Source organism: Schistocerca americana, chromosome 2, assembly GCF_021461395.2.
Source record: "Schistocerca americana isolate TAMUIC-IGC-003095 chromosome 2, iqSchAmer2.1, whole genome shotgun sequence".
NCBI classification, from domain to species: Eukaryota; Metazoa; Arthropoda; class Insecta; order Orthoptera; family Acrididae; genus Schistocerca; species Schistocerca americana.
In genome coordinates, this window is record NC_060120.1 from 1,063,638,900 (window position 1) to 1,063,652,162 (window position 13,263).

A 13,263-nucleotide genomic window follows, 5' to 3' on the forward strand; every position below is an offset into this window, starting at 1 on the left:
AGTTTTCCACAGGGAGTCAACAGAGTTACACACAAATCACGTCGACCCTTGATCCATTCAGTATACTGTAGCATTTAAGAAAAAGATAAAGAAAGTCATTTCAGTGAAGTGCGTTCTTTTCGTATCTATCTTTCACTTGTGTATTGCAGAGTTGAAACAGCCATTGTGCTGTATAATTTTAGCGTTGTTTCCTTTCTGGTCTTGCTCTTTAGAAACTTTTACATTTATCCTCACATCCGAATTTATGGGTCTTTATCGTACTGTGAACATAACTTCAGCAACGGTTTAACTTTTATTCTGTACCGTTCAAGGCTGTTACCAAGTAACAGAATCAAGCTCATGAATACCGAAAAGGGTGGCTTCACGCGCTCTACTGCTATCACTAAATAAGTTCAACCCGGAAGTTGGATCCTGAGAGCGGCTCTGCGCATTGTTGTCAGTGCTGATGGCCAATGCATCCGCCGGCAGAAAGGACTTCCCCCAGCCAGAGCAGCCAACCTAGCGGCGCGTCACGCTTACAGTCCGCTTAGGCCAGTTCAGCTGCTGGGAGGACTGAAGTGGCACCAATTCTGCGAAAAATGGCAGGGATTGTATCCTTGCACATCGAGAGAGGTTGCTGTGGCTTGAAATTTAATGTAACGGCTCGGAACCACTACAGAATTTCGCCATCTTATCCATAATTAACAATAATTAATCTATGCCCCGAAACCGCAAAATTTCTCCATCTTGTCCGTAATTAATAATAATTAATCTATGGCTGTGAAAATTTCTCCGGCCCCGCCAATTTTTATTCGGGTTGGCCACCAGTGGTCTCAGATTGCTGGGAAAATTGATTCAGTATAATGTATTCATTCATTTTTTCGTTGACCATCGAATTAATAACTCAGTCAATCCCTGATTAGTGTCATTTGATTCGTAATTGTACAAGCAATCCGGATCTGCGATCGGAAATGTAATTTAATTAGCGATGCAGTTTAATCAGCAGCTCTTCCTGCTGTGACTTCTCTACGGCTCGTATACGTCAGAGAAAAGCCCCTGAGTTACTTTGTGTACAGAAAGCACACAGAAACACGCTTTGACACTCGCGCAAGGAAACTACGAATATCACAAACAGCAGTTCTTTCTGCAAATGGTTTCGTGTACTTAATGTGTGCACTGTAAGAATCGATAATTTTTTGCACTGGTATTCCTGCTTTTCCGAAATAGATAACCACTTTCCGAACAGCTAGTGGGATACTTCGATTCACAGTTACTTTACATTCCCGCGAACTGTGAAAGAAACCATTAACACCGATGGCATATTACTTCCAACATATTACTCTCAGTTATTTCCTGCGAATACGAATAATGTTACTCACTGTACCTGCGTGCCTCATGCGAATCAGCCACTGACCACGTGGCAGGTAGATCATCTGGCAGTGCCGAGTGTGAAGACATTAAATCCCGATCACGCTACGTAGGCCCACTGCGCGTGCAAAGAAACGGGGCACTGCTAACATCGGAAGTTAACCTGGTCTCACCTACACCACTTCTATTGCAGTAATAGGTTTTGTGTCTTTATCGTCCGCCACTGGTAACTGAGTGCTGCCGGTACGGTAGCTCAGCGTGTTTGGTCAGAGAGCCGGTAGGTTTCTGTAATAAAAAAAAAGTGAATAAAGGAATCAACGATCAACTTGAACGGATGTCATGTGATGACCGCCCAGATCATACGTAACGAACAATATCGAGCAAAATGAAAAAGTGGTCAGCGCGACAGAACGTCAATCCTAAGGGCCCGGGTTCGATTCCCGGCTGCGTCGCAGATTTTCTCTGCTCAGGGACTGGTTGTTGTGTTGTCCTAATCATCATCATTTCATTCCCATCGACGCGCAAGTCGCCGAAGTGGCGTCAAATCGAAAGACTTGCACCGGCGAACGGTCTACACGATGGGAGGCCCTAGTCACACTACGTTTACATTTTAGTCTTTATCTTGCTCTTTTTCACTGTTTTCGTGGTACGAGGTTGCACAATGGCCTATTTTTGCTAGAAGTCTCACAAAAAAAAAAAAAACGAAATATTTGAAAGCAAAAAGGTATTTGCGTTTTGTAATACTTGGACAAAGAAAACGTTTAGACCAGGCTGGTCCAGACCGTGCCCCTGGGGCGCTAGCGCCCGCGATCGCCCGCGGCCAGCGCCCCGGGCGAATTCGTATGTTGCTGCGGTGGCCGAGCCGCGCCGCTTAGCTGGCCGTGCGGACCGCCCGAACGCCAGCCGATGGATATACACTCCTGGAAATTGAAATAAGAACACCGTGAATTCATTGTCCCAGGAAGGGGAAACTTTATTGACACATTCCTGGGGTCAGATACATCACATGATCACACTGACAGAACCACAGGCACATAGACACAGGCAACAGAGCATGCACAATGTCGGCACTAGTACAGTGTATATCCACCTTTCGCAGCAATGCAGGCTGCTATTCTCCCATGGAGACGATCGTAGAGATGCTGGATGTAGTCCTGTGGAACGGCTTGCCATGCCATTTCCACCTGGCGCCTCAGTTGGAACAGTGTTCGTGCTGGACGTGCAGACCGCGTGAGACGACGCTTCATCCAGTCCCAAACATGCTCAATGGGGGACAGATCCGGAGATCTTGCTGGCCAGGGTAGTTGACTTACACCTTCTAGAGCACGTTGGGTGGCACGGGATACATGCGGACGTGCATTGTCCTGTTGGAACAGCAAGTTCCCTTGCCGGTCTAGGAATGGTAGAACGATGGGTTCGATGACGGTTTGGATGTATCGTGCACTATTCAGTGTCCCCTCGACGATCACCAGTGGTGTACGGCCAGTGTAGGAGATCGCTCCCCACACCATGATGCCGGGTGTTGGCCCTGTGTGCCTCGGTCGTATGCAGTCCTGATTGTGGCGCTCACCTGCACGGCGCCAAACACGCATACGACCATCATTGGCACCAAGGCAGAAGCGACTCTCATCGCTGAAGACGACACGTCTCCATTCGTCCCTCCATTCACGCCTGTCGCGACACCACTGGAGGCGGGCTGCACGATGTTGGGGCGTGAGCGCAAGACGGCCTAACGGTGTGCGGGACCGTAGCCCAGCTTCATGGAGACGGTTGCGAATGGTCCTCGCCGATACCCCAGGAGCAACAGTGTCCCTAATTTGCTGGGAAGTGGCGGTGCGGTCCCCTACGGCACTGCGTAGGATCCTACGGTCTTGGCGTGCATCCGTGCGTCGCTGCGGTCCGGTCCCAGGTCGACGGGCACGTGCACCTTCCGCCGACCACTGGCGACAACATCGATGTACTGTGGAGACCTCACGCCCCACGTGTCGAGCAATTCGGCGGTACGTCCACCCGGCCTCCCGCATGCCCACTATACGCCCTCGCTCAAAGTCCGTCAACTGCACATACGGTTCACGTCCACGCTGTCGCGGCATGCTACCAGTGTTAAAGACTGCGATGGAGCTCCGTATGCCACGGCAAACTTTCTGACACTGACGGCGGCGGTGCACAAATGCTGCGCAGCTAGCGCCATTCGACGGCCAACACCGCGGTTCCTGGTGTGTCCGCTGTGCCGTGCGTGTGATCATTGCTTGTACAGCCCTCTCGCAGTGTCCGGAGCAAGTATGGTGGGTCTGACACACCGGTGTCAATGTGTTCTTTTTTCCATTTCCAGGAGTGTATTTGTTCGCCCGTTTTCCCTTCGGGCAGAGGACGTCCCAAAAGTGCTTCAACTAGAGCTGATTGACCTACAGTACCATATCCGCCTGAAGGACCGCTTTCTTATGTGTAAAACTTTGGATGACTTTTGCAGCTGTCTTCCACGAGAGAAATATCCTCTTTTGCACAAGCACGCCGTCAAAGTTCTCTCAATGCTTGGTTCCACGTATATTTGTGAGCGCTTTTTCTCTCTTTTAAAGCTTGCTAAAACTAAGAACCGTTCATTCCTTGGCGATAAAAATTTGACCAATTCTTTGAGGTTAGCAGTCTCACGGATTATTGTTCCAAGTCTAGAAAAAATCGTTTCCTCGAAAAAGAAAAACGTGTAAAATGTTAATTGTCTTCTTTAACAATGTTGACTGTAAGAATTAAAGAGCTTTATAACCTTAATTCTATTTTAATAAGTTTTCCAAATTTGTCAGTTAAAATTATTACGAACAAAACATCAAACTACGGATCCGATTTCTAAACTCCGTAAAGGGATACAAAAAAATGTAGCACGAAGTATAACAAAATATACTTACTTGTAACTACTAACAGTAAGAATGAGACTTTATATCCCTTACATAAAATTAATTCTAAAATAGAATATTTTGTTTACGTTAGATTTGACCGCGGGACAGTCCAGATCAGTGCTGTGCGGTCTCACTCGCTCTGGTGCTCTCTCCCTCTCTCTCTCTCTCTCTCTCTCTCTCTCTCTCTATCTCTCCCCCCCTCTCTCGCTCCTATGGCGACACTAGCGACACACGGTCGCGGACGGGACGCTGAACTACAATGCCTATCAAAAATTGCTTCAAAAAAGTGAAACAGTCAATTGTATTTAAATGTGAATATAATTCTCGACGTTATTTGAAGCTCACTAAGAAAATAAGACACAAGCGTAAAGTTAAATGGCTCTGAGCACTATGGGACTCAACTGCTGAGGTCATTAGTCCCCTAGAACTTAGAACTAGTTAAACCTAACTAACCTAAGGACATCACAAACATCCATGCCCGAGGCAGGATTCGAACCTGCGACCGTAGCGGTCTTGCGGTTCCAGACTGCAGCGCCTTTAACCGCACGGTCACTTCGGCCGGCCGTAAAGTTAAATTTCGCGCTATTTGCTGTCTTATGCATATTGTTTCATGTGTTTGAAGGAAGGCGTGAACAAAGTAATGCCTCCGAATTTTTATTATGGTCTCAGTGTCGGTTAAGGTATTACACGGCATCCATATCACTCGGTCAACTTTCCCACTTCACTGACAGTTTCTCGCTGGAGGGTTCCGCATTGTAGCGTGTGACTTGGCGGTGTGTAAGTTGACTATGTCGGTTCGTGTGAAACAGCGAGCTGTAATCGAGTTTCTGATGGAACACCCTCTCCTTGAGCATTACTGTGCCAGACCACACGCGAGCGCTGCGACATCCGACTCCTTTGATTTACTTCATCAAACATCTTCCGTACCGACCCGACTTGGCGTATCCCATTTTTATCTGTTTCCGAAACTTACGGAACCTTCGACGACTTCGATTTGGTAGTGATAAAGCGGCGCAAGCAGAGGTGAGGTTGTAACTCTGTCAACAAAGTCAAACGTTCTACAGCGACGGTATCATCAAACTGGTCTCTCGTTTGGAGAAATGTGATTGTAATGATAATTAAATCAAAGCCCTGTCGAAAGGCGTTGATGTACATCAACGGGGACAGTTTGAAAATGTGTGCCCCGACCGGGCCTCGAACACATCCACTGCTTACATGGCAAACGCTCTATCCATCTGAGCCGCCGAGGGCACAGACAATAGTGCGACTGCAGGCAGTCATCCCTTACACGCTCCCCGTGCGACCCACATTCCCAATTTAATTTCCACACACTACATTCATAGTGCCCCTGCCCATTACACTCATTACAAGCGGCAGACAATCTTAACAAGTCCAGCCGGCCGCGGTGGCCGTGCGGTTCTAGGCGCTTCAGTCCGTAACCGTGTGACTGCTACGGTCGCAGGTTCGAATCCCGCCTCAGGCATGGATGTGTGTGATGTGCTTAGGTTAGTTAGGTTTAAATAGTTCTAAGTTCTAGGGAACTGATGACCTAAGATATTAAGTCCCATAGTGCTCAGAGCCATTTTTTTTTTTTTTTTTACCGAGTCCCGTAAGAGTTCGGGCAATGCGTGTGCATCCAGCACAGAAGAAGAAAGTCAATGGCCGGTTAGCCTTAACTATATGAAGATGGTATCTGTTTTTTGGGACATGTTCGAAAGAACAGATACCATCTTCATATAAATGTGGTTGTGGTTTACGGTGACTATGTTCAGAAATAAATATGTAGACATAAAGAATAAAGACGTAGAATGCTAAAAAAGTTTGTTTTATTTGAATATTTTAAGAGTGTTCTCATAAAGAATTCGAAGGTGTCATTTTCGGCAGCCTATCGTAAGTATATATTTCCTCGAGCGATTAAATGTAGATGTTTTGAAACGTTTGGACGACAGTTCTTATTCTTTCAGTTGCCAAGAGCGTGAAGAATTTACTATATCACCTCTGTCAAGAACATTCGCCATGAATTTTGCTTGTGTCATTAACAAACGCTATTAACATTGCTTGTTCCTGGATTCTGTTACTATATTTCGGCATTTTGGTGAAACGCATGTTGTCTGAGGACGTCACTCTCACAGTTCCGGTGACAAACCGCACAACAGACAGCTCTCCTAACACATCCAGTTTTGGCGCTGACGAGTGCTCGTGATAGGCATGACTCAGTGCAGGAACAAATAGCCAGGAGTGTTGCTGTAGACTCACATTGCACTTAGCCACGGGCAGTCAACTAAGCAAGGAAGTCGCTCGTGTGAAAGGGACCCTACCGGCTTACGGAGCGCGAGGTGAAATGGCGCGATGCATCGCCCGGCAGACTTGCTCGGAAACGTCCGCTGTCTCACCCTCCTTAAATCGCAGCACTGCTGCACGTATACTATCGTGCTAAACATGGTCGCCAGTGTCGCTCTAAACCGCGAGACAGGGTTCAGATACTCACTTCTTCCATACCACTAATCACTGGCGTGAAGCAATCCATCTACCTTCGAAAAGCTCTCAGACACAACCACTGGACTGGTAAACTGGCACAATAAAAACTCACAACGCCGTTTCCACTGGTTTGTTATATCTCCTCTACAAGCAAAATAGGAGAAGAGTGTAGAGTAAAAAAGGGAGGACACACACAAAAACAGCATAGGTTTCCAGAGGAACATATGGAATTTATTGTCTTCCATAAGTTCTCACCAGATCCGCCTTGTTGCCTTCAGACGCTACCTGATATCCCACGTTCTAAGACATCAGCCGATTTGGCACGGGTTCGCTCCCCTTTTCACAACCGAGACTCCCTCACTGCCCACTTCATAAACACTCGAGTTCCGCCCCACAGTGCCCACGACTCCTGTCCCACCCGGTCGAGAATTGCCGGCAGATTTCCAGCAAATCACCCTTCAGAGCAGAATGTATGTATCTCAATTGGCCATTTTTTGGCAACGCACATAGTACTTGCTGTAAGGCGTTGCTTTCTGCCACCCCTCGGAGAAGTTTCTTTTCCAAAGGGCATTACCAAATACAAGCCATCTTGCAGGGTCCGTCTAGACTACCACAATTTATCAGGATTAAGCCACAGAACAGACAGTTTAAAGAAAGGAAAGTAAAGGCGGCTCCTTTGATTTTTATGAAGTCGAGCGTTGCGCTCAACGACATAATGAACCGAGTAAACGCGAAACGATAGCTCCTTACTACTACGGCTCGAAATGGGCACACTTACGAAACGGAAGAAGTTAACCGAATAAACGAAAACTTCTGTGAAATGAAGCGCTAGTAAAACAAGCTGCTGTAAATCTTTAGTTAAAAACTTGTCACATAAGGTTTCCAATTCATTACTATTCGTATTGGAAAGCTGTGACTTATCTCTGCTTTTAGCTTCAGACGACAATGTAACTACTTTTCTCGTTAAATATCGGTTTTTTCCTTGCAGAAATTTTATTTTGCTTCTTAAGACTTCTTTTCTGGGACTTTGAGCTGATAAATCAACTTCACTTCCAACACAACCAACTGTTATGGGACGCTCTTGAAGAGTTTTAGTGTTTATATCAGTGCTGGATTTTTCATTCATGTTTTCAACCTGAAAGTACCACATGGGAATTATTTACTAGCACGTCCGGATGGACAGTCATTAATGACGATTGACAGCCGTCCGAAATTTATTTGAAATAAACTGGTGTTCACGGGTGGCAGAGGTGGTTAAGGCGACTGCTCGCGATAAACGAGAGATCCGGGTTCAGGTCCCAGCTCGGAACAAATTTTCGCACGTCACTAATGGGTAGCATATTTGAAGCTAACACAGCTGATGGCATTCGCAGTCAACGAATTTGTTTCGAATTGACACTGATATTACTTTAAATAAAGACAGTAAGTGGCATTGAAATTTAATTTGTACGAATGGTTTGAATTAAGCCCAGACCTCTAACATGTTATGTAATATCAAAAATATTTGTATGATAAATGATGACTAATATGTGTTGCAAAATAGTTTTTGTCAAGCTTTGTCCTAAATATGAGATGTGTTTCAGCTTTCCGTCATGTAAAGTGTTGCTGTGGAATGTCTCCTCCTTCATTCTCTTCAAGCAGTAAGCAGAAAATAAATTGCGTTCATTAATTTGAGAAACGTTGATTTACTTGCAGGAATTATTCACCACTGAACTGCAGGCTACATTCACCTGGAGCCACAGGTAGTGCGCTCAAATAAATTCCTCTGACTTCTATTTTCTTCATGCTGTTGTGAAATGTGGCTTTCCTTCAAATTTCAAAAAAAAAAAAAAAAGAAAAGAAAAGAAAATTCGATATGTTGGCTACATTTAGTACACAGCAACGTATCACTTAAAATGAACCAAATGTAAAGTAGTGACCACATTTTTCACCGCAAACCTTTCAAATTTTATGCACAGTAACTATGATCAATACCGAAAAAATAAATACTTCGTCATCGAGCTGTGATATGAAACTATAAGATACGAAAGGACTCAGTTTTGTTCGCCAATTAGTTTCCTCACAATGGGAACCGAGATATTACATACAGTAGTGAGAAACAGCGCAAATTATAAACAAGCCTATTTTAAATTTTTAAAGGAAAAAGAGAACTTCAACAGAAAAACTAACTCCAATATTTGATCTAATTTTGTTTCATTTACATGCAGTATTTTTACAGTTTAACGATATTTTATTGTTTCCACAAAGAAAATCGGAAAATTCGTTGTTCTCAAGTACTGGTATCAGCTGCTTTTCGAAAACTGCTCGTTTACTTTCCTATGTGGTCCTTTCTCTTGCTACTTTTCATTATATACTTCTAACTTTAACAGTACATGAAACAACCGTTACTTTTAGGTAAGTCCAGCAGCTAAAACACGCAATTGATAGTTAACAAAACGTATGCGTTCGCTTTTGGTGTCAGAAACAGTTGTTTACTCGGTTTCAGTATGGTAGACTTCGTGTATGCGCACTAAAATTTGGCGCATGGGCTGCAGCCGAGTTTCCATTCTGTATACTCTCTCGACTGTGGTTAAGCTAAGAGAGATCCGTCCCCTCCAGGCTGGAAAACAGTCTTCATCCTCCATAAACCAGGAAACAGATACTAGAGTCCACAATAGCGACCACCACTAGCTGACGGACATGACCAGGAACTGATACGTCTTCTGTTTCCTTATCTATTATTCTGGACGACAGTGTTCAAGCCCGACTAATAGTACGATAGATTCCAAATGTCTCCACATCTGCCTTCTTTCGTAATTTTATAACAATGCCTTTGTGGAAATCTCATGAAAAATGAAACGTTTCACTAGTTTACGGCAACAGCTCAGACAACAATCTAGACTCTCTGACAAAAAAGGAAAGCATCCAGAAGAGATTTTCGAATGTCAATGTACCTTCATTCACGCAAACACCATTGGCGGGTGTGTAAATGGTAGGAGTTACAATTCTCTGTGGCAGGCAGAATGACCACCAGAGTACATTACTGTAGTTATTGCACTGTCTGTATTTTACGCTGTCTGTGTAGTTCGGTCCAAATGTCCTTCAGCGTGTCGAGGACATTTGCATCCAACAACACAGACACTGCAATAGCTGTGTTTCATGCCAAATCAAGGCAAACTGACGAGCTAAACATTGTCTCTCCCTGTTGAGGGAATCCCATAATGTGCCATCACTAAGGGCACGGGAGCATTCTCGGGTAGCCGAAGTGGTTAAGGCGATCGCTCACGATAAACAGGAAATCCGGGTTCGACTCCTGGTGCAGCACAAATTTCCATTTGTGTCCAGTAAAATGTATTCGCAATCTGTGGATACATTTTATAGTCTAGTAGTGTATATAGGGGGCGTGAACAGCGTCAGATTTTCCGTGATCACTGTGAAAGAAACGAAGATGCAGCGTACTCGTGTGAGACAGCATTATCAGTACCTGACTGTTTGAAAGGGGACTCATTGTTGGTCTCTATTTGGTTCGTCAGTCGAATCGATTAACAGAGCATTCGGATGTGACATAGGCCTGATGCAGATCAGACATAATCGTTGTCAATGTTGCAGTCAACCACATCTGACCACCAAAATGGAGGATCGTCGTGTTGTTTGCACAGGGGCAAATCCTAAATCCATTGACATCTGCGGCTGCCATCTGAAAAGACCTGACGGAGTTCCTGCAACATTCTGTCATCCTGCACCATTGCTCAGAGACTAGCAGCAGCCGGACTAGCGAATTACCGTCCCATGCGTACGTTTCCGTTAACAGCTCAACAGAAACGGCCGCGTTTGCAGTGGTGGCGTGGCACGGAAGCGTGGACACCTGATGAAGGGCGTTGCATCGTGTTCCGCGGCTGTGCACTACTGCGGATGATCTGGCGGTGTCCCGGGGGGGGGGGGGGGAGGGGTGAGAGATCCCATTGTTCCAACGTTTTAGTAAGGGACAGCTGTGTGTCACGGTGTGGGGAGCAGTGAGCTGTGACTTACGGTGACAACTGCTAGGAACTTTGTTCACACAATGGTGCGTCACCAGAATGCTGCGTCCTCGTGTGTTACCTCTCATGCGACAGTATTGTGGTTCCATTCTCCAACAGGACCGTGCTCGTCCAGACATGGCGCGCTCCTCTGTGTACTGTCTGTGTGACTCTGAGGTAGTCCTGTGGCCAGGAAGGTCCCCGGACCGGTCCCCGATGGGTCACGTGGGGGACCAGCTCGGACGTCAACTCCGCCTCGGTGCCAGCACCCAGGATGTCTAGGACCAGTTCCAACAAGTGTTCGCCAGAAAGCCTCAAAAAGAGGATACAACGGCTTTGTGACACTCTTCCCAATCGAATCAGAGCATCCATACAGTCCAGAGAGGAGTCCAGCGTCACACTGACGACTACATCCACACTGCTAAGTTCTTTCTAAATTTGACTCGACATTGTTGTTACTGAAATAAAGTGGAATTCTCCAAAAACCAGTTAGATTTCATTTAGTTTCCTCCTGAAATTCTAGGTGTTTCACTTCTTTTTGTCAGGCAGTGTACATAAAATTTATTACCTGTCCCTTTATTTTATTACTGTTTGAAAGTTTTATTCTTGAAATTTAATTTTCCAGTTTCTGCCTTTGTTTTAGTTTCTGATATTTTCACATTGCACTTAGTGAGAATTTTTGAAGTTTGTATGCAGATCTTTACAGATCAGCTTCTCTTTCAGACATTAGTCTGGTCGTCTGGACAGGGGAAAACTAATTGTCCTTCACATTGTCTTTGTCGGTGGCAACTAAAGTAAGCTTTCGACTTAGCACATAAGCTTCTTGCCTTCCTATTTATGCAAAAGTAAATGATGTAATGGAAAATATTAGTGAGTTACGATAGAAATTTAGTAGTACTAAGATCTTTTTTGGTGCCTGTGAACTTTTGACGCTGTGCTTGTTGCAGACGCTGCGCATAGAGCAGGTGGAGCGGTCGGACCTGGGCATGTACCAGTGCATCGTGTCCAACAACGACGAGACGGCCCAGGGCACCGCCGAAATCAGTCTGGGCGGTGAGTGACATGTCCTAGTCGATGGTGGCACAACGTGGGTCTGAGCTGCGCGCCATTCTGGCTGTCACGCACGATTCGATAAGTCGATAATCTTGACAGGTCGGTGGCGCTGAGGAGTTAGTAACACGGAGCGTTCCACGAAACAACACGTCCATATTGTTAAACATTACTATCAAAATAGTTCAAGTTTGGTTCCTACGAACCGTAAAGTGCGTCCACTTTCCGGTAGACATAATGCTCCAAATTACTTAGTTCTGAAAATAATGAAAAAACAGAAGTAAAACTCCAAACAGCCAAGATCGCTATTGTGTGTGCAGTATTTATTTTGGATGACCGAGTTCAGATCTGTAATTCATGGATCAACATATTCAAGCACACCGCAATCAGATGTAAAGGGTCGTAATACAATTTTACACAAACGAAGAATATAGCATCGAATATAACATACATTTTACTGAATCTTCATCAAATGCATATTGTACCATGTCATATCATAGAACGATACTTCATGAACAAGAAGACGGTAGCATATCAGCAATTCAAGCATAAAATAACCATTACACAAAACAATGTACATACTGTATTGAATGTACAAGCTCATGTTCGTACATTAGCAGAAAGAAGACTGAGATTCCCAAGTTAACATCATACATGTTACAACCAGCCAACAGGTTGCACTGTAGTAGCAGTTACAAACAAAAATATGTCGCCTCATATAAAGCATAAAGACAAGCCAACGATCCAAGGATGTTACAGTGCAGACTTACAATAAATAATCCAAATCAGAGTACATTACACTTACTTCGTTGTAATAATTTTAAATTAATTTATATAAAATTTAAAACCACTTTAAAAATGTAACAGGAAGCACTTTACCTTCAGTATATTAATACGCAAGCAATGAAGCCAGTCATATGGCATACGCGTATCATAAAAATAAATACAATATGCAGGCAGCACAGTTGTTCGGTACCTCGCTATAGTTAAGTAAACATGAGGGAACTACAAACAGAACATCAGGTGTTCCACCTGTAACTACCACCAACACGTCATTACCAGTACAGTAGCCATACAACGAAATCACAATATTTACGCTATCATCATGTAGCTCGACCTTTACGTTTTAACATAGTGTTCGAGGTCTTGGTGTGAAAAACACGTACGACTAGGCCACAGGAATAAATAGAGTAATCCTGAAACTCGCTATGAAATACAATAAAAATAGACACGCTATATAATATAGCCAATCATTCTAACCATAAAATTCCTGAACAAGCCGTTGAAGTCACAAAAGCTATACAAACAGGGCCATGTACACTACTACACGCTATCGTACACAGTTTATACTACAATGAAGCGCCAAAGAAACTGGTATATGCACGCGTATTCCAATACAGATGTATGTACACAGGCAGAATACGGCGCTGCTGTTGGCAACGCCTGTGTAAGACAAGAAGTATCTGCCGCAGTTGTTAGATCGGTTACAGCTGCTACAATGG

General features: G+C 44.6%; 1 protein-coding gene across 1 annotated transcript in view; it reads left to right on the forward strand.

Annotated features, from left to right (window-relative positions):
- Positions 1–13,263, forward strand: part of LOC124594675 (Down syndrome cell adhesion molecule-like protein Dscam2) — a 175,880-nt gene that overhangs the window by 53,322 nt on the left and 109,295 nt on the right. The window contains exon 4 of the mRNA XM_047133043.1: positions 11,659–11,764. Within this exon, the coding sequence (XP_046988999.1) occupies positions 11,659–11,764 (106 nt within the window). The remainder of the gene's footprint in view (positions 1–11,658; positions 11,765–13,263) is intronic.